Genomic DNA, 22,365 nt, shown 5'->3' on the forward strand with positions numbered 1-22,365 from the left:
TTTTTTTTTAACATTTATTTATTTTCAAGAGACAGAGTGTGAGCGGGGGAGGGGCAGAGAGGGAGACACAGGATCTGAAGCAGGCTCCAGGTTCCCAGCTGTCAGCGCAGAGCCCCGCAGGGCTCAAACCCACTGACCTTGAGATCATGACCTGAGCTGAAGTCTGACGCTTAACAGACTGAGACACCCAGGCGCCTCTCACTCCGTTCTATATTAATAATTGGTAAGACAGACAGGCAGTCATGAAACCCTTTAAGAATGTAGCAACCAGCACATATTTGAACCTTATCAAAACTATGCAGGCTATAGGTCAGCCTTGTGGGCTAAAGTTGAACATATTTTTGCTTCTATCCCTCATCAGGTGGAGTTGGGGCTTAAGATCATCTGCCTTCAAACACAAAGCTTTTCCTACTGCAATGCAGCTGTTATGAGCAGCTGCTGAAATAAAAGAGCGTTGTGCTTTGCAACTCAGTCCTTTCCCAAGTACACCACTGAAGGAGGGTTAGATTAGGACCGGGGGGTACTAACAGCCTACAAAGCAGGGCGAAATCACCCACGGCTCTTCCACTCCGCGCTTGCGCAGAGGAGGAATTAAACTCCCCGGAAAGACGCCTGGGACTCTGAGTTTGCGCAGACGCAGAGCTTCCTCAAGGCGGAACTGGGGCGACCCGGCCTCCTGCAACCTAAACACCCGGGGAGAAAGGAAGGTGGCAGACGTGCAGCGGTGCGCATGCGCGGGCACTTCTCTCGGGTGAAGGGTTGAGAGCCGGACCGGGCGGCCAGCTGGGCTGAGAGCGGAGTAGGGTCAGGATGGACGAGGACGTGCTGACCACCCTGAAGATCCTCATCATCGGCGAGAGCGGCGTGGGCAAGTCCAGGTGAGGCGAGCCTGCGGGCCGTGACGAGGGCAGCGGGGCTCTTGCTGCCTCCGTGGCCTCTGTCTGCTGGGCCGCGACGGGAACGGTAAAGGCGGCGGGCCAGGCTGGGGGCGGACTCCGCGGGTTCTTCCCGGCCTCTTGGCCGCGCGGTCCTGCGGCCCCTGTCCTCCCGGCGCCCGCCCGGTTCTCGGCCTGTGCCAGGCCCGACTTGTCTGGATCGCTTCTCCTCGCGTCGCGCGGAATAAACAGTTCCGAGGGCCGCCGCTCGGCCGGCAGGTTTGCTGCCGACGAGCCTAGGGCGTGGCGGGCGGGTTTGGCCCGAGTGAGGCCGAGCGCGAAGCCGGGTCTCGGCCCCCGGGGTCCAGGCTCACTGTCATTCACCCCGCGAGTTGAGTTGGAACTTCAGCGCTTTGGTTTTTGTCAAGCTTTCTCTGAACACGCAGGGCTCTGCACGGGAAGTTTCGCGACGCCTTAGGTCACATTCCTGGCCTATTTTGGTGCACCCCGTTGCCGCTTCTCTGTTTCTTTATGAGTCAGCTGTGAAAGAACTCCTTGGTCTTCTGACCCCTTGAGTAATTCACCTTAGCCTAAGATACTAGTTGAAGCGGCGGACCACCCTTGAGAGTAACGTGATATTGTTGCCTCGCGTTCTGCCACATCATCTGGAGGTAAAAGAACAAAGTAATATTTTGTGTTTTCTTTCTTGACTTTTTCTTGAGGGACGGTGGTAACGGACGGTAAATTCGAGTTAAATGTCACTCAGGGAAGGCTCAGTGGGTGTTGCAAGCGGGGTGTGATTTCATTCAAGCCTTAGAACAGAGTTCCCCAAGGAATGTTATCCTTGCCATCTGATGATTATCATCATCACTGGCTTATATTCTAGGCTGTCTTGGTTTTTAAACAATATTCAAATTTCGGGAGCTGTAAATAATTCCATGGTTTAGCTGTGCCTCCTGCTAACCGTATCGTTCAAATCACTTCATAAAGTTTTCCTTTTGTTTAGATGCTTACGGGTTTGAAATTTTATTCTGTAATATGTTCTGCAATTGTATATATTTTTAAAGTATGGCAGTGTCGTTTCTAATTTTCCTCATTTAATGTTCTCAGTGTATATTGGAGTGGGGGATTGGCACATAACGGGGAATAAATTTATGAATCTATGGGCTAGCAAAATAGTACGGTGTGTGTGTTATTTAAAGGTTTCAATATTTTTCATGATCACCATCTATTATATTTGAGGGTTAAAAAGTTAGTTAATATACTGAACATTGTCAAAAGGAATTCTATAGCCTCGTGACCTTTCTTTTTTTCATAAGATGTGACTCATTTAGGTTAAGACATATGAAATTGCTGATTTTGAGCTCAAGAATGGTTAAATGTCATTTTCTGCAGTTCAACCCAATACAAGTTTGGTTGGCCTTTTTTTTAAATGTATTGGAGGGATGACTATTTGGCCCTGTTAAAATTTTCTGGAAGGTTAATTGGAGTGTTTACATAATTGAGGTTCTTCCTCTAGCATAAAATCTGTGAAATGGATTTACTGGTTTCCTTACTTCTCTCCCCTCAGACAAACAAACGTGTTTGGATCTAATCTCCAAGCTTTTCTAAGAACTCAATGGTGAATTTTCAGCTGCTTACTGCAAAATTTTAACACCTTTAACTTCCTCTTTCAAGAAAGGATTGTGTTTAGGGAGAAAGTTGGCATCTGTCTATATACCTATCTAGATGTAGATATACTAGACAAGCACTATTGGTGTATGTGATATACTATGGAAAACACCCTTGCACACTTTCTGGATGAGAATAAATGACTCTGCTAAAATAGAAGCCTATGCTTTTTAAGGTGAGTTAGTACAAAAACATTTGTCATGGATACAATCTTCAAGGGTTGTTCTGACCAGTAAGTTTCTATGATCTAGAGCTAGTAGAAGTGCAACATCACTTGTATTGTTGCATGACAAAGGACATCTTTTTAAAAAATTTAAATTAATTAATTAATTAATTAAAAAATTTTTTTAAATCTTTTTTTAAAATTTAAATTAATTAATTAATTAAAATCCAAGTTAGTTAACATATGGTGTAATAATAATTTCAGGAAAAGAATTTAATGATTCGTCACTTACTTGTAACACCCAGTACTCATCCCAACAAGTGTCCTCCTTAATGCCCCTTGCCCATTTAGCCCATCCCCCCAGCCAACATCCCTCCAAGCAACCCTCAGCTTGTTCTCTGTATTTAAGAGTCTCTTATGGTTTGTCTCCCTCTGTTTTTTAATATTATTTTTGCTTCCTTTCCCTTATGTTCATCTGTTTTGTCACTACAAAGAATATCTTAACTAATTCAAATTAGTGGGTTATTTTTCCAGTTTATTTCAGACTGTTGGAGTATAATGAGCATGGGTGATAGCAGTCAGATCAGGATTATGAAACTGGTGCTGCCACTTGTGTGACCTTGTGTGTGATACTTGAACACTCTAGGCGTTCATCTCTTCATTTGAAAAATGAGGTTCGAATGGAAATCCCTCAAACCTTAACTGATGTTAAATGTATGAGATTCTTCTGTGGCTCACAGTGGGGAAGTGAAGAAGTAGCGAAGTGTTTCAGAGACTGGAATGGATTATAGAGACTTTGTATTATCTAAATTGCTGTCTCTCCTATCCCTCTTGTGTCCCCATCCTTTTTGGCCAATTTCATTTGTAAATTAGGAAAGGCAGACTAATTATGATCACACTGTTTATTGGAAACTTGGTCTCCTCTCAGTGATACAGTGGTAGTTACTCCTTCCATCTCTCGCTCTGCGTGGAGGGTATTTTGCTCCTTTAACTTTGAAAATATGAAAGCTTAAATATACATCCTTTAGAGCTTTGGTTCTTAATCATTTTCTGGTTGTGGATTCTTTAAAAAATCTAATGGAGAAATAGACTCTCTGCCTTGAAGGAAGCAGAGCATAGAGTTTAGAACACATTTCCAGCTAACAGTGTACCCCTGGCTAAGTTCTGCTTATGTTAAAATGTGTTGCTTTGTATCATATCAGTTCCCTGTCCTTCCTGACAAAGTACCATTAATGGCAAGTGTTATTGTAAGGATTAGCAATTGTGTAAGAAGAACCGCTGGCTCAAGTGTGTGGCATATTGTTGATGTTCAATAAATCATAGCCAATACTGTTGTTATTATTGTATTGTTCTGGTGTTATGATTGCTACTACTACTCTACAAGGTTCTTATGTTTTTGTAATAATATTTCTTTGGTGACTGAGTATGGATACATACCTTTTCCATTCTAAAATTATGAGTAACTAAATTTTTAGTGAAATCTTCAACTTTTATTAACTTAAAATTTAATGTTGGGGAGAGAAGATTTTTACAAGTGCAGCCTTTTACGATCCTTGTTAGTGCTGTCACCTAACTCATGTTGGAAGTAAAAACCGTACAGTCAAGAGGGTTCAATGTTAAGTAGAAAAATCTACAATTTGTTTCACTTTTGTGGTGCTGGTTTTATGGTAAACACAAGAAGGCAAAACCAAGAAAAGGAGAGTTAATCCCTTAACACCAGATTTTGAATACCAAAAGGCCATTATGTGTTGCAATATACTCTGGACAAAAAAAAAAAAAATCTCTAGCAGCAATAATTACAACCTGTAGAAATATATATATATATATATATAATTTTTTTTTCAGTTCAAACATCTGATAGCTATTTCCTTGATCTTACTAATGCATACAGGTGAATAGAACAATCTAGTCCTATTGTTGGAGATGATGTGAGGGAGGATTGATTAATTTTATAAATCCAGGGCTTTAAGAAAAGCTTAGATTTTATTTTTGAAGAGCTTTTAATAACTGGCACTTTACCTTACATTAAATAAGTAATTCTGGGAGATATATAATCTTAGAGTACTCCTAATGGTGTCTTTTGCTTTTATTTCATCTCTTCCCTTCTAGTTTCTTTACTGTTTCCTGGATTTAGTCCTTATCTCTCACCATAACCATGGCAGTTGTCTTCTGTTAATTTTCTTGCTTTTTTTTTCCTGTCATTAACTTTTCTCTCCATTTTCAAAATGTAAGAGCATTTCTTGCCATTTTTTTTTTTAAGCTTTCAGTAGCTCCCTGTGGCCTACTTGATTTCATACACCCTGCTTAGCATTTGCCAGAATATAGTTATTCTGTCTCTGGTATGATCTGTCTACCCTCACTTTTTGCTAGATCTTTTCTTCCCACTTAGGTAGTAGTCCTACTACTTGTTACAAAATGATAGATTTTCTCACCTGTATGATTTTACAGGTGAGAATTCAGAGTGGATTGATTACACATCAGACTTAAAACATTAATTTGTTGTATTCCAAAAGACTTATTTCCCCCCTTTTGTCCATGTCACAGTATAATGTTTTTGCCGATACTATTTTCTCACAAGGACGTACCAGTACAGTTCAAAACCAAAACCAAAACACAGCCCAAATCTTTTCACACTTGGGAATTATGTAGGGGAGCATGGGGACTATATTAAGTAAACTATTTTGCTCTTGGGATTCTTTTATTGCCTTTTCAATAATTTAATTATTGGAATTAAATTATTATAATAATAAATAATTAAATTATTTTCAATAATTTAATATACCTGTATTGAAGCAGTATTTATATACCTGCACTGAGGCAGTATTTGTGGGAGCAGATCAACTTCAGCGATTCTTATTTGTGTCTAATTTGTAACAAAATGTAATACATGGTTAAGAAAAAAGAGAAATTTCTAATCTGTCTTTTTAACATCTCTTTTAGCCTGCTCTTGAGGTTCACAGATGATACTTTTGATCCAGAACTTGCAGCAACGATAGGTAAGCCTGTATTTAAAAATTCAATAGGGGGCGCCTGGGTGGCTCAGTCAATTAAGCATCCGACTTGGGCTCAGGTCATGATCTCACGGTTTGTGGGTTCGAGCCCTGGGTCAGGCTCTGCTGACAGCTCAGAGCCTGGAGCCTGCTTCTGATTCTGTGTCTCTCTCTCTCTCTCTGCCCTTCCCCTGCTCACGCGCTCTCTCTCTCTGTCTCTCAAAAATAAATAAATGTAAAAAATTAAAAAAAAATTAAATTAAATTAAAAAAATTCAATAGAAATGCCACATATTTTCTTGCCTTCAGTCTGTTTTATCTGATTCCTTCTATCCTTCATCTCACCACCCCATTGCTTCCATGTCTGTTGCTTTCATGTCTTCTTTATCTTTCAAGGCTCAACTTGGTTTCATTAAATTTCTGGAGCCTTTGTAGATCTCACCAAGCAAAACTAACTTTATTTGTTGGTTCATGGCACTTTGTTTTATCACTGTGGATATTATGATTATCTGTACACACATTTCTTTCTTGTACTATGCATTGTCTTTTATTTAGCAGCATATAATTATCTGAATTTTATTGTATGCCAGGCATTGTCCTGAGAGGTTGGGTTATAATGATGAATAATGCAGACTTGGTGTCTATCATCATGGACCTCACAGTATCACCTACTAGTAGACTGTGTTGCCTTTTTAGCGTTTGCTACAGTATCCTGCATATGTTCTGAACTCAACAGGTTTATTGATACTAGTTGTTAAAGATTGTTAGAAGCAGTAATACCTAAGTGGATTTTTTAAATGAAATTTAGATTGCCTGAAAGTGGTTTGCTACACTAGCTTACTAGAATACATGAGAAAATAGAGCTAAATATTTTGGTGTGTCACAGGTTTAGGGAGTAGATGACAATAGAAAAGTATCAAGAGACAGCGTGCAGTATGTGAAAGAGCTGAGTCAGAGCGGGATAGTAGTCTTGGCTCTGCCTTGAACCAGTTGTCTAGATTTTGAGCAAGTCCTTTAACTTCACTGTTTTCAGAGAGATAATACATTTTTCTTACAGCTCTAAAATTTCATGATCTGATGAGCAGAATGTAGTAAATACGATCCTAGCATTATTATTAGGGAAAATGAGTTTCTCTTAACTGGCTTTATTTGTTTTCATTTATTGTGTGTGTAGATTTATTTTTGTTTCCTTTTTTTTCAAATGTTAAATAATTTCATACTTAGAGAAAGGTTATAAAAATAGTACAAGAATTTTTGCATAGCCCCAAACATTAATATTTATGCTTTAAACATATGCTTTGTCATTCTTCCTTTACATACACATACCAGTATTCTTGTTTGTTTTTTTTTTTTTAATTGAGAATAAAAATGGAGATATGATTAACCTCTAAATACTTTGGTGTGTATTTCCTAAATGAAGATGGATACAATTCTACGCTATATAGACAGATTTCATTAATTGTCTCCCTAATGTCTTATTTAGAAAAAAAAAAAGAAAAAACTATGTTTTGTTTCTGGTCCAGGATCCAGTCCAGGATCACACACAATTTAGTTGTCATTTCTCTCCAGTTTTTCTTTGTCTTTCATGGCTTTGACATTTTTGGAGTTCTTACAGGTCCCTTACATTGTAGAATATCCTTCAATTGCATTTGTCCAAAGTATCCTCATGGTTAGATTCAGGTTATGCCTTTTTGACAGGAATTCTTCAAAGTGTTTCTCAGAGCATGGTGGATATCTGTACCATTCCTGTGATGGGATTTAGGTTACTTAAAGTGACATATGCCAAATTTCTTTACTATGAAGTGTCATTCTGTCATTCTACCTGTGGTGGTTATCAAACGGTGATTTTTTCAAGTCCCATCATTCCATCTACATTTCTTATTTACAATTCTGTAAGGAGGAGGTCTCTTTTTTGTTTCTTTCTATCAATATGTACTCACAGTGCCTCTAAATGTTTAGTCAGTTATACCAAGCATTACTTAGCTTTTGTGTGGCATATTAACATTTACCGATTTACTTTTCTGTGTGTGAAAAGGAGTCATTTAAAACACTAGTAATTTAGGGGCACCTGGGTGGCTTAGTTGGTTAAGCATCGAACCTTGGCTCAGGTCATGATCTCATGGTTCATGAGTTCGAGCCCCGCGTCGGGCTCTGGGCTCACAGCTCAGAGCCTGGAGCCTGCTTCAGATTCTGTGTCTCCCTCTCTCTGTGCCCCTCCCTGGCTCACGCTCTGTCTCTCACTCTCTCTCAAAAATAAAATAAAAACATTAAACAAAATTTAAAACACTAGTAACTTAAAATCCATTTTAATTTGGCTTTTATATATTACTTGTTCCTTTAAAAAATTGGTAGTAAAACTTCATTTCACTCAGAACATGCCTAACAATGGATAGTGAGGAGAAGGGTAGTAACTGGCAGGAAAATAAATTTGCCTAGAGTTAAAATTTTACTTAGGGAATGATCCATATATGATATAAAGCCATCTGTCCTCATTTCAAACCCGATTGGAATCTGGGGAGCATGATACATTATGTGTTGTCCTTACTATTAAAAAGACTTTGTCTGCTTTAAAAACAAATACTGAGGTTGTGGCATACTGATGAGTATATACATAATTTGTTCCCCAGATGGGCCCTGGGTCTTGAAAAGTATCTTTTACATTTAGGCATCAGATTATTTTCTGCCTTAGGTTATAACTAACATACACATGAGTTTTAAAAATAAAAGCAATTAGCCCATTTGCTATAATGACCTTGTAAAAATTAGTGCATTGTGGAAAATTAGTATTTTATCAATAAAATAGTAAGGAAAGCATACTTTTGTCTTTCCGTAATATGGTGAGACACTCAAGTTTTTGTCTTGTATAACATATCCTTTTACCATATTTGTTAGATTTGGAGTCTGGGGATGGTACAATAAAGTTGGCATTTTCTTTTTTTCCTTTCTGGCAGTTGGCCAGAGTAACAACAAAGAGAGGGAAAAAGTAAAACACATACGCTGTATTCCACTGAACTAGAAGAGAGCTAAAAACCCTAGGCCACAAAATAGGCGGAATGTCTGCCAAAAGCAGCAAGAACAAGCAGGCTGCATGTGGGAAGTGGAGCGAGGATGCCACAGCTATAGAGCTTGGAACCAGCAAGAGATGCTTCATGAAACCGAGAGGCCCACCCTGAGATGCAAAACCAAAATCCCTTGTTTGCAAAAGCAACATGGGCTTTTAAAGCTGATGGCAGGAGTTTCCCTGTACCTGGTTTGATTCTAAGAAGTTGGGGAGATGAAGCCAAACAGGCTTTTTTTTTTTTTTTTTTTTTTTTTTTTTTTGGCATTTTTCTGTCTCTGTAGCAGTGGGGAAGAGATGTCTTTGCATCCTGAAAACCTCAGGGCTGCCTGTCTCCAGTGGCTGTTGAGAATTAAAAAAAAAAAAAAGATTCTCATGTAAAACCCTGAATCAAGACAAAGTTTTTCTGGTCAAGAACTGGAGTCACTATGGCCTTCTTCATGAACCTCTTACAAATAGCTTATCCAAAAAACCCCCAACCTCCTTTAAAGATGAATTAACAAAAGGATTTCAGCTGAAGGCCACTCCTACCTTTCCAGAATCAAAAAGGAAGAAAGTAGCAGAAAAACCAAGGACAGATAAAGCATACTCAACAGAAAAAATACTTCTGTAAGGGAGTTGAAAATCATCTCCAACCATTTTGTTAATTTAGAACACTTTTTGGAGGCGCCTGGGTGGCTCAGTCGGTTGGGCATCCGACTTCAGCTCAGGTCACCATCTCGCGGTCCGTGAGTTCGAGCCCCGCGTCGGGCTCTGGGCTGATGGCTCAGAGCCTGGAGCCTGCTTCCGATTCTGTGTCTCCCTCTCTCTCTGCCCCTTCCCTGTTCATGCTCTGTCTCTCTCTGTCTCAAAAATAAATAAAACGTTAAAAAAATTAAAAAAAAATAAATAAAACACTTTTTGGAAGTATTTACCACTGAGAGCACAAAGCAGTGATAGAAGAGGTCAGGGAAGAGATAGTGTAGCCGCATGAGAAAATGCAATGTAAGCTGATTGAGCAGAAAGAAAAATAAGGTAAGAAAATAAAACCATCGCTGAAATGAAGGTGAAATTAGAAGGATCACAAGGGACAGTAGAGACTGTGGAAAACAAAATAAAGGACAGGGAAGCTAGAAATGGAAAAAGTGGGTGGAATTTATCAAAGTGAATAAAAATGTTAAAACACATTAGAGAAAATGATGTGGAAATCAGAAAAGGAGATTCAGCATATGTGTATTTGAATCTTAGAAGAAGAAATAGAATGAGGCAACAGATACAAAGGTATAACCCAAGGTAATTATTTCTGACATAAAAATAAATACACAAAATTGTAAGAATATATTGAACAGGTTTTTTTGTTTGCTACGTAGGGGTGTTTGAAAGAAAAAGGCATAAAGTTTCTTTTTCTGCTGTGGCAAGGCCATATGATGGTACTTAATCGGCTGCATAAATAGAACTAATTGAAATGGTAAGCATCGGTTAGATCTTGTAGAAATTAGTTACACTAATTTCATATAATTTGATTACATGGGCAAAATTTGCTTCATGTTAAAGTTTTTATTTTTATTTTTAATATTTTTTAAGTTTTTGTTTTTTAATTTACTCTGTTTTAGGTAACTTACCTTTGAGTAGAAAAAGTGCTTTAAGTAAAACTTTTTTTCAAATAAAAAAACCAGAAAATTTAAAACGAGTTCTCTACTCAAGATAGCTCACAAACTGTTCCTTAATCTGGTTGTAAGACATAATTGCTAAAATATATGAAAATGGTTTGAGGTTTGATACATTTCAATGTAGACAAATTTTGGTTGTGATTGGTTGACTTAAGTCAGTGATTCTTATTACTCCCTTGTTAAGCTTTTAAAAATATTAATGAGTGTGCCCTCATATTACCTGGGTTTGGCTTCTAAGGACAAGCGGCCAAATCTGTTCCATCCACAAGTTACCTTATGGTTTGGGCTGACTTAACAAAATGACAATTTATTTAAAATAGTGACTTTATATATCTTGTTTAATGCCATAACACAAACCTGTTAAATTATTTGGAAATATTAGGTAGTTAGAAGAAAAATGTAACTATTCTGTTTCATGTAATTTCATTCAGTTAAACATTTTAATTGGAGTAAAGCCATAAAAAGGGCTCTAGCATTTCTGTATTTAGAATAATGACAAATGGTCTTCATCATATGTAAATAATTTCTTTTTTCCTCTTTTACTAAGGGTTTTATTGGGAGAGAGTATGACTTTTTTCATATGCCTTGTCAGCACTGATTAATGGTTGATAAGACTTTTTAATACGGAAGGGTCCTTGCTTTCCTAGATAGGTCTTCGCTCATATTTTTGACATATTTCTGGATTATGTTGACTAATAGTTTAGGAGTTTTACATCTGTTTTTGTACACAAGATAGTCTTTATTTTTTTAAAAACAGGATTTTATATTAAAGTTGTATTGGTTTATAAAATGAAAGAGTTTTCTATCTTTTAAAATTGTCTTTATTAGCTTCAATATTGGAACTATGTGTTCTGTAGAGGTTACATTTTACCTGTGAGTCATTCTGATCCTTCTCCCTTCTTTACCATTCTAACCTCTTCCGGTTTTCTATTTCTTAGGACAGCCTTGGGAGTGGAACTGGGAAAGCCTCCCAACTTATCTCTTAAGTTAATTGTTTATGCTTTTCCTTCATTTCTAAACTTGGATGTTTTTGTAGTCTGTCTTTTCTTAGGAGCATATTTATTTAATTGTTTGAGAAATTGCTTCATTTTTTTCCTTCTTCCTACTTTTCTTTTGGTTTATTTTGTTAGTTTCTTATGATGAGTATTAAGTTGCCTTCTTTTCAGTCCTTATTTAATAAAGATATTCTTGAAGAACACGTTTGCTGTGCCCCATAGGTTTTAGTAGGGTGTCTAGTACTTTTTCATTGCATACTAGATAGTCTGAATTTTCAGTTTAGCTTTCTTTGAACGTTTGAATTTTTTTATTTTTATTTTTATTTTTTAAGTAGGCTTCATGCCCAGTACAGAGCCTACTGCATTGTTTGAACTCACGACCCTGAGATCAGGACCTGAGCTAAGATCAAGAGTTGGATGCTTAACGGATTGAGCCACCCAGGTGCCCCAAACATTTGAAATCTTTGATTTAGGGATGTGTTTCCTAATTTCCAGGCTATTTTGTTGTCACTTTATTTCTTATTTATTGGGTAATGATATTCATTTGGAGTAAGACCATCCAACCCTCTACCAGCTTCCTGTCCATCAGCAGGAGTCAAGTTGGGGTCTTGGAATTCAGCCTACTTCTCTCAGAAGACCTTCCTCCACCACCCCCCCCCCCCCCGCTTTCCTCTCAAACATTTTTAAACTTGCTATTGCTTTTTGCCCTAAAACCATTATTGTTTGTCCCTCTCTGAGTAGTCATCACAAAAACCCCTGGCCTCCCAGGTTATTCTTCATCTCCCAGACTTTAATCTTCATGAGGTTTTGTACATCTTCATTTCTCACCCCTAGCTTCCACTCTTTCTTAACTCTTAAAACATATTTACTCTATCCTCTGGGTAGCAGAGCACTTCCCTCGTTTCATTGTTGATACTTTTAAAGTTGTTTGTAAACTCAGATTTGGAGATCTAGGTCCTTATAATCTTGTTCCCCATTGGATCCTTAAAGCTATTATAGTATCCCTCTTGATGTCCCCTTCCCCTGATGTTCTCCACCTTCCCTCCCACCAAAAAACTAAAACCCAGGTAAAGCAGCAAGTTTTATATTCCTTGATGAGAAGGGGGAAATTGACTTAAAGAGGTTAACCTCCTGCCTATCTAGACGTCACCTTCTAGACCTCAGTAAGAGAGCTGAGACTGAACCCAGCCTCCTAACTTCTAACTTGGTAATCTTTTAATCACAGCATAGTAATACAGAAATAAAAAGGATCAAACACAGGTTTGAGCAGAATGCCAAAAATGTTAAACATGAGAAGGAAGCAACAGAATTAAAATATATCAGTTAATTAAATGTGAATAGATCCAGGCCTCCTAATAATTTATATTGTCAAATGGAATTGAGGAGTACTTAAATAATGAGAGGTTGAAAATAAAGGGATGGGCCAGGCAAATGTAAACAATACAAAAGCAGAGGCAGTACTATAAGGTAATTTAAATTTAAAGTAGAATTTAAGGTTAATGCACTGGACATAATGAAATAGGACAGTTACAATAATGAAAGGCCCAATTAATTAACAGTGTAGTTATAACAGTCTTAAACAAGTAGGCACCAAACATAGATATATATATATATATATAAAACCAAAACCTATTCAAAACACAAGGGAATAATATGATGAGAATACAGTTATATTAGGAGATTTGTTATCTTTTCCATAAATAAATCCAAAAGACACAAATGCGGCCATAGGGAAATAGCATAACGCAATCAACAAATCTTTTTTTTTTTTTAAAGATTTTATTTTAAGTAATTTCTACACCCAACATGAAGCTTGCACTTGCAACCCCAAGATCAAGAGTTGTATGCTCTACTGAAAGTCAGCCAAGCACCCCTTAATTGACAAATCTTTTAAGTGAAGAAGTCATTACTTTAAAAGCCCATGGAAAAATTTTACAAAATCAGTCTTAGACTTAGCACCAAAGTAAATCTTAAATAGGAAAGAAGCAGAAATAATACATGTTCTCTGATAATTTATTCTTTCAGAAAATATTTTTGATATGTTCTGTTACTAGCATATGTTTTTTAAAAGTTATCCCACAGTAATATTGACTTTTTTGGGGATACAGGTTTTTTGAATTTTAACGTGTATTATACAAATTTGTATAGTCATTTAACTATTACCACAGTTAAGATATTAAGCAGTTTCATCATCCCCCCCAAAAAACTACCTATTGCCTTTTCAGTCTTATTTTTTCCTTGCCTCTAGCCCCTGAAGACTGCCCCTGCTCAGTCTTCATCACTATAATTTTATCTTTTTGAGAATGTCGTGTAAATGGAATATATTATGCAAACTTTTTAGACTTTTTTCACTTAACATAGTACCTTTGAACTATATCCAAGCTGTTGCACATCAGTCATTTGTTTCTTTTTTTTTAATGTTTGTTTATTTTTGAGAGAGAGAGAGAGAGAGAGAGAGAGACAGCATGAGTGGGGGAGGGGCAGGGAGAGAGGGAGACACAGAATCCGAAGCAGGCTCCAGGCTCTGAGCTGTCAGCACAGAGCCCAACGCGGGGCTCAAACTCACGAACCATGAGATCATGACCTGAGTTGAAGTTGGATGCTTAACCGACTGAGCCACCCAGGCACCCCGTCATTTGTTTCTTTTTATTGCTGGGTTGTATTCCATTGCATGGATGTTGCAGAGTTGATTTATCCATCCACTTATTATAGGACATTGGATTGTTTCCAGTTTTTGATGGTTATGAATAGACCTGTTATAAACATTCAGGTATAGGATTTTATATAAATATTAATTTTTATAACCTTAGAGTAAATAGACCAGTAATAGGATTGCTGGATCATATGGTAAATGCATGTTTAACTTTCATCCATTTTTTAATAGAGTGCATCATTTTACATTCCCACTAGTAGTGTATGGAAGTTCCTGTTCTCTGCATCCTCCCCTATTACACTTAGCACAATCAGATTTAAAAATTTTAACCATTCCAATATGTATGTCTTAGTAATCTCATTGTAGTTTAATTTGCATTGCCTACTGATAAATGATGTTGAGTGTCTTTAAAGTTCATATTTGCTAGCTAGCTGTCTCTATTTTGAGTGTGTGTGTGAAGTGTGTAAATCTTTTGTTCATTTTTAAATTTTTTTTCCTTATTGTTGAGTTTTGAGAGTTCTTTATTCTGCATGTAAGTCCCTTATTAAATGATATGTGCTTTGCAGATATTTTCTTAGTCTGTGGCTCCTCTTGTCATTCTCTTAACAAATTTCTAAAAGCAGAAATTCGTAATTTGATGAAATTCAATTTGTCAATTTTTTCTTATCAGTAGTGGTTTCAGGGGCGCCTGGGTGGCTCAGTCAGTTAAGTGTCCCACTCTTGATTTTGGCTAAGGTCATGGTCTCATGGTCATGATATTGAGCCCTGTGTCTGGCTCTGCACTGGGTATAGAGCCTCCCTCCATCCCTCTCTGTCTCCCTCTCTCTCCCTCTGCCCCAGGTGTGTGCACTTGTGAGCTGCCCGGCCCCTCAAAAAAAATGATGGTTTCAGTGTTGTACCCTTTTGCTTAACAGAGGGTTGGAATGATTTTCTCCCTATGTTTTCCTCTAGATGTTTTACAGTTTTATGTGCTACTTTAGGTCTGTGCTTCATTTTGATTTAATTTTTGGGTACAGTATAAAACATATATGAATCAAAGTTCTTTTTCCTCCTCCCCTCACCTGCCCTATTGTGTATATGTTCTAAAATCATTTGTTGAAAAGACTGTCCCTTCTGTACTGCATAGCTTTTGGACCTTTGTAAAAATATCAGTTGTTTATATATGTGTGAGTCTGTTTCTGGACTCGGTCTCATTAATTTATTTGTCTTTATGTCAGTGCCTTACTATCTTGATTTCTGTAGCTTTATAATAGATCTAGAAGTCATATATTGTTGGTCTACCAATTTTGTACTTTTTTCAAAATTATTTTGGTTATTCTGGTTTCTTTGCATTTCCCAATTAATTTTTATAATTAGATAGCTGATTTACAAACAAAAGCTTGCCAGGATTTTTGTAGGGATTGCAGTTGAATCTATATGGATCAATTTGGGGAGAATTAACCTTTTAACAATATTGAGTCTTATGATCAGAGAACAAATTAGATGTCTCTGTTCATTTAGGTATTTTAAAATTTCAGAGTGGTTACATGTTTTTTACATCTTTTGTCAGATTTAGCCCTAAATATTTAATAGATTTTTATTAAAAGATGGTATTAAAATTAAAAAAATACTTTGCTAATTGCTAATATATAGAAATACAATACATTTTTTAAATGTTTAGTTTGTATCTTCCAACCTTGCTAAACTTGCTTAATAGTTCTAGGAACATTTTTTTTTAATCCTGTATATTCCATTGAATTTCTACATCTTTTTCTTTCCCATCTGGATGACTGTTTTATTTATTGCCCAGGCTAAGAAAAAAAGTTGAGAGAAGTGATGAGGGTTGATATCCTTCTTTTATTCCTGGTATAAAGGGGAAAACATTAAGTCTTTTACTATTAAGTGAGATGTTAGGTGTATTTTTTCATAGATGCCCTTTATCAGGTTGAGCGATTTCCTTTCTGTTTCTAGTTTACTGAGAGGTTTTATCAGGAATGCATGTTGCATTTTGTTAAGTACATTTTCTGCATTTGTTGAGATGATCATATGAAGTTTCTTTTTTTAGTTTAATGTAGTAAAGTCCACATTGCTTTTTTCAGTGTTAAATCAACCTTTTGTTCCTATTCCTAAGATAACCCCACTTGGTTATGTGATGTGTTGTTCTTTTATACATATTTGTATTAGTTATGATAAAATTTTATTTAGGATTTTCGTCTGTAGTCATAAGGGATATTAATCTATAGTTTTTAATTACATATATGTATATATAAATATTTTTATTTGAGAGAGAGAGAGAACCCATGAGTGGAGGAGAGGGGCAGAGGGAGAGAGAAAATCTTAAGCAGGCTCCCTGCTCCGCACAGAACCCAACATGGGACTCTATCCCATGACCCTGGGATCATGAGCTGAGTCGAAATCAAGAGTTGGATACTCAACCTCCTGAGCCACCTAGGTGCCCCTATAGTTTTTTAACTTTAATGTCTTTGGTTTTGGAATCAGGGTAAGGCACAACTCATAGAGTGACTAAGAAAGTATTCACTCTTCCTCAGTTTCCTGGAGGAGTTTGTTTAGAATGGATTATTATTTAAATGTTCAGTAGAATTCACTCTGGCCCTGATATTTTTTTGTGGAAACGTTTGTAACTATAGATTCAATTTCTTAAATAGATTCAGGGCTCTTCAGTTATCTATTTTATTTTTCATTGTGGTAAACTATACATAACACAAAATTGACCGTTTTAACCATTTTTAAGTTTACAATTCTGTAGCATTAAGTACATTTGTATTGTTTGCAACCATCACGACTATCCATTTTCAGAACTTTTTCATTACCTCAAACACTAGGAACTCTTTGCCAGTTAAACTATAGCTCTCACTCCACTTCCCCTTCAGTCTGCAGTAACCTTTATTCTGCCTTCTATCCTTATGAACTTGTCTATTCTAGGTCCCTCATATAGGTAGAATTATACACTATCTGTCCTTTTGTGAGTAGCCTATTTCACTTAGCATAATGTATGTAAAGTTCATCCATTTTGAAGCATATATCAGAATTTCATTCCATCTTATAGCTTAATGTATCAGAATTTCATTCTATTTTATGACTGAATAATGTTCCATGGTATGTATAAACCACATTTTGTTTATCTGTTCATCTGTTCATGGACACTCGAATTGCCACAGCCTTCTGTTGTGAATAATACTGCTGTAAATATTGTTGTGCAAGTATCTGAGCTCCTGCTGTCAGTTCTTTATACCCAAAGAGTGGAATTGCTGCATGATGTGGTAATTCTATTGTTAGCTTTTTGAGGAAACATCAAACTGTTTTTCACAGTGACTGTACCATTTTACATTTGACTACTTACTCGTTTCTGTAATTTCTTCCAGTAGTGTTTTGTAGTTTTCAGTGTGTGAGTCTTAAAACTCTTGGGTTAAATTTATTCCCAAGTATTTTCTTTTTGGTGCTGTTGTAAATGGAATGGTTTTTAAAAATTTTCTTTTTAGATTCTTCATTGCTAGTGTATAGAAATGCCACTAATTTTTGCATGTTTATCTAGTATCCTGCAACTTTGCTGAATTCATTTATTCTAACAGATTTTTTTTGTTTGGTGTGTGTGTGTGTGTGTGTGTGTGTGTGTGTGTATAGGATTAGGATTTTCTACATACAAGAACATATCATTTGTGAACAGAAATAATTTTACTTCTTCCAACATGGGTACCTTTTATATTCTTTCCTTGCCTATTTGCTCTGACTAGGATTTCCAAAACTGTGTATAATAGAAGTGGTGGGGGTAGGTGTCCTTGTGTTGTTCTGATCTGAGGGGAAAAGCTGTCAGTCCTTCACCAGTGAGTATAATGTTAGCTGTGAGGTTTTTTGTTTTTTTGTTTTTTAAGTTTATTTATTTGGAGAAAGAGAGAGTGCACAAGTAGGGCGGGAGGGAGGAGGGGGCGGAAAGAAAGAGAGAGAGAGAGAATATGAATATATCCCAAGCAGACTAGAGAGAGAGAATATGAATATATCCCAAGCAGACTAGAGAGAATATGAATATATCTCAAGCATACTCTGCACAGTCAGCACAGAGCCTGATGAGGGGCTCAAACACAAACCTCAAGATCATGACCTGAGCTGAAGTTAGACACTTAATTGATTGAGCCACCCAGGCACCCCAGCTATGAGTTTATATAGCCTCTAGCATGTTAGGGAAATTTTTTTCTGTTTCTAGTTTGTTGAGTGTTTTTATCATAAAAGGATGTTGAGTTTTGTAAAAATCCGTTTTCGTCATGAATTGAGATAATCGTGTTTTTTCCCCCCTTCATTCTATAATGGGATATACTAATTTGATTTGCTTATATTCTACCAATCTTGTATTATAGAAATAAACTCACTTTATCATGTTGTGTAATGCTTTGAATAGGCTGCTGAATTAAGTTTGCTAGTATTGTGTTGAGGATTTTTTCATCAATATTCCTCTGGGATACTGGTCTGTAATTTTCTTCACTTGTGGCATCTTTCTCTGACTTTGGTATCAGAATAATGCTAGCCTTATAGAATGAGTTTGGAAGGGTTCTTTTCAGTTTTTGGAAAAGTGAGGAGGATTGGTGTTAACTCTTTAAATATTTGGTGGAATTTATCAGTGAAGCCATCTGGTCCTGGCCTTTTTTTTTTTGTTGGGAGGTTTTTGATTACTGATTCTATCTCTATTAGTTATGGGTCTCTTCAGATTTTCTTTAAAGTCAGTTTTGTCAATTGTGTGTTTTCAGGAATTTGTTCATTTCACCTAGGTTGTATATAATTGTCCATAGTATTCTCTTAATAGCCTTTTTTTTTCTGTAAAATTAGTAATGTCCCCACTTTCATATCTGAGTTTTGTAATTGGAATCTTTTGTTTTTTCTTTGTCTAATTAAAAGCTTGTCCGTTTTGTTGATCTTTTAAAAAAACCAACCCTTGGTCATTGATTTTGTCTATTGTGTATCAATTCCCCATATCCTTTATCTTGGTTCTGATCTTCATTAGTTCCTTCTTTCTGTAGTTTGCTCTTCTTTTCTAGTTCTTCAAGGTATAAAATTAGGTTATTGATTTGAGATAATTATTTTCTTATAATGTATGTATTATAGCTATAAATTTCCCTCTTAGCACTGCTTTTGCTACATGTCATAAGTTTTGGTATATTGTGTTTTCATTTGTATGAAAGTATGCTCTAATTTCCCTTTTGATTTCTTCTTTGACCTTTTGGTTGTTGTTTAAAGGGTGTTATTTAATTTGCACATGTGTGTGAACTTTCTAGTTTTCTTTCTGTTACTAATTTCTAGTTTTATTCCATTGTGATGAGAATACTTCATATGATTTTATTCTTTACAATGTATTAATAATACTTGTAGACAACATATAGTCTGTCCTGGACAGTGTTTCATGTGCACTTGAGAAAGCTATTTATTCTTTTATTTTTTATTTTTTTATGTTTATTTATTTTGAGACAGAGAGAGATGAGAATAGCGGAAGGACAGAGAGAGGAGACAGAGAATCCTGAGCAGGCTCTGCAGAGGGCCCGATGTGGGGTTTGATCTGACAAACCGTGAGATCATGACCTGAGTTGAAATCAAGAATCAGACTCATAACCAACTGAACCAGGTGCCCCCAAAACTGTTTCTTCTCATGTTGTTGAGTAGAATGTTCTGTTGGTTCTTACTGGTTTGTATTGTCATTCAAATGTTCTATTTCTTGATTGGTCATCTATCTGATTGTTGTATCCATTATTGAAAGTGGTGTATTAAAATCTCCAAGTAGGGGTGCCTGAGTGGCTCAGTCAGTTAAGCATCCGACGTTGGCTCAGGTCATGATCTTGTCAGTTTGTGGGTTCGAGTCCTGTGTCGGGCTTTGTGCTGACAGCTCCGAGCCTGGAGCCTGCTTCAGCTTCTTTGTCTCCCCCTCTCTCTGACCTTCCCCCACTCATGCTCTGTCTCTCTTTCCAAAATAAATCACATTAAAATAGTAAAAAAAAAAAAAACAACAACAACCCTCCAACTAATGCTGTATTTCTTCCTTCAATTATGTGAATGTTTGCTTTATATATATTGGGATCTTTTCTTTGGTGCATATGTTTATAATTGTTACATCTTCTTGATGAGTTGACCTTTTTATCAATATATTTTGTCCTTTGTCTTTTGTAATAGTTTTTGACTTAAATTCTATTTTGTCTAATATTATTAAAGCTACTCCTATTCTTTCTTGGTTACTGTTTGCATGGAATATCATTTTCTGTCCTTTTACTTTCACCTTAAATATGTTTCTAGCTTGAAAGTGAGTTTCTTGTAGACAGCATATAGTTGGATCTTTTAAATATATTTATTTGTGTATTTAGATAATATTTATATATATAAATTTTGATAATCTCTTCCTTTAACATAATTACCGATAAGGAAGGATTTACTACTGACATTTTGCTATTTGTTCTCTGTGTGTCTTTATATAGAGTTTTTGTCCTTTATTTCTTCCAGCACTGTCTTCTTTTGGGTTTAGTTAATTTTTTGTAGTGATATTTTTAGGTATTTTGTTATGATCTATTTCTTTTTGAGTCAGTTCTGGTAGTTTTAGTCTTTCAAGGAAATTGACATATCATCTGAATTGTCAGGTTTATTGGCATGAACTTGTTTATAACATTCCCTCAGTATCCTATTAACCTCTGTACAATCTATAGTCATGTGATGTCATTCTTTTTAATGGTAATTTTTGTCTTTGTTTCTCCTGATTACTTTGGCCTAGAATTTATATTTATTGATTTTTCCTTATAAAACCAACTTTTGGTTTCATTGATTTAAAAATAAATTTTTTTTTTAATCTTTATTTTAGAGAGAGAGAGAGAGAGAGAGAGATTGATTGTGAGCAGGGGAGGGGCAGAGAGAGAGGGAGACACAGAATCTGAAGCAGGCTCCAGGCTCATTCTTTTTAATGGTAATTTTTGTCTTTGTTTCTCCTGATTACTTTGGCCTAGAATTTATATTTATTGATTTTTCCTTATAAAACCAACTTTTGGTTTCATTGATTTAAAAATAAATTTTTTTTTTTAATCTTTATTTTTGAGAGAGAGAGAGAGAGATTGATTGTGAGCAGGGGAGGGGCAGAGAGAGAGGGAGACACAGAATCTGAAGCAGGCTCCAGGCTCCCAGGGGCACAGAGCCCCACAAGGAGCTTGAACTGACAAACTGTGAGTTCATGACTTGAGCCAAAGTTGGATGCTTAACCTACTGAGCCACCCAGGTGCCCCTTGTTTCATTGATTTTTTTAAGAAAAAATTGTTTTGAAGGTTTGATTTTATCAGTTTCTGATTTGAACTTTACTATTTCCACTCTTCTGTTTATTTTCTATTTTATTTGCTTTTTAAATTGCCTTAATTTGGAAGCTGAGGTCACTCATGTAAAATAATTTTTTCTTTTCTCATATAGTGATTTAGTGCTAATAAGTTTTCCTGTAAGTGTTGCTTTAATGACATCCCACAAAATTTTGATGCATGTTTTTCTTTTCACTCAAAATGTTCATTTGAAATGCTTCCTATTTACCTTTGAGCAGTTTGTTATGATGTCCCTTAGTATAGTTTTCTTCATGTTTCTGTGCTTGGGGTTCATTGAGCTTTTTTGATCTGTGGGTTTATACTTTTTATTAATTGTGAAATATATAGGACCATTATTTTTTCAGATCTGTCTTTTGACTTTCTACTTTCTTGTCCACTGTAGTTGCCTGCTTATTGAAATTATCTCACGGATCATTGATGCCTTCTCATTTTCTTTGAATTGTCTTCTCCCTGTGTATCCTTTTGGATAGTTTCTGTTGCTGTGTCTTCATATTCACTTATGTTTTCTTCTACAATGTTGAATTTTTGTTAATCTATCCCATGTATTTTACATCTCAGACATTGTCATTTCATCTCTCGATGTTTGATTTGAGACTTTTTATTTTACTTTTATTTATTTATTTTTCTAATGTTTATTTTTGAGAAAAGGAGAGAGAGATTGTATGGGCAGGGGAGGGGCACAGAGAGAGAGGGACAGAGGATCTGAAGTGGGCTCTGTGCTGACAGCAGAGAGCCTGATACAGGGCTCCAACTCAAAAACCGTGAGAACAGCTTAACTGACTGAGCCACCCAGGCACCCCGATTTGGGTCTTTTTAATCTCTCATGTCTACTTAACTTTTTCAACATGTGCTATACAGTTAAAATAGTTTTTAGTTTCCTGTTTGCTAATTCTAACAACTTTGTTGCTTCTGAGTCAGTTTCTGTTGATTGCTTTTTCTCCTTTTGACAAGGCAGGTGATTCCATTGATACAGAGGTGTGCCTAAAAAAA

General features: G+C 36.3%; 1 protein-coding gene across 1 annotated transcript in view; it reads left to right on the forward strand.

The window, feature by feature from the left end:
- The first annotated feature begins 536 nt into the window (after positions 1 to 536).
- Positions 537 to 22,365, forward strand: part of RAB18 (RAB18, member RAS oncogene family) — a 36,940-nt gene continuing 15,111 nt past the window's right edge. Inside the window, exons 1-2 of the mRNA XM_015070608.3 lie at positions 537 to 878; positions 5,650 to 5,705. Coding sequence (XP_014926094.2) covers positions 811 to 878; positions 5,650 to 5,705 — 124 coding nt within the window. The 5' untranslated portion in view covers positions 537 to 810. The remainder of the gene's footprint in view (positions 879 to 5,649; positions 5,706 to 22,365) is intronic.

This window comes from Acinonyx jubatus, chromosome B4, assembly GCF_027475565.1.
Source record: "Acinonyx jubatus isolate Ajub_Pintada_27869175 chromosome B4, VMU_Ajub_asm_v1.0, whole genome shotgun sequence".
NCBI classification, from domain to species: Eukaryota; Metazoa; Chordata; class Mammalia; order Carnivora; family Felidae; genus Acinonyx; species Acinonyx jubatus.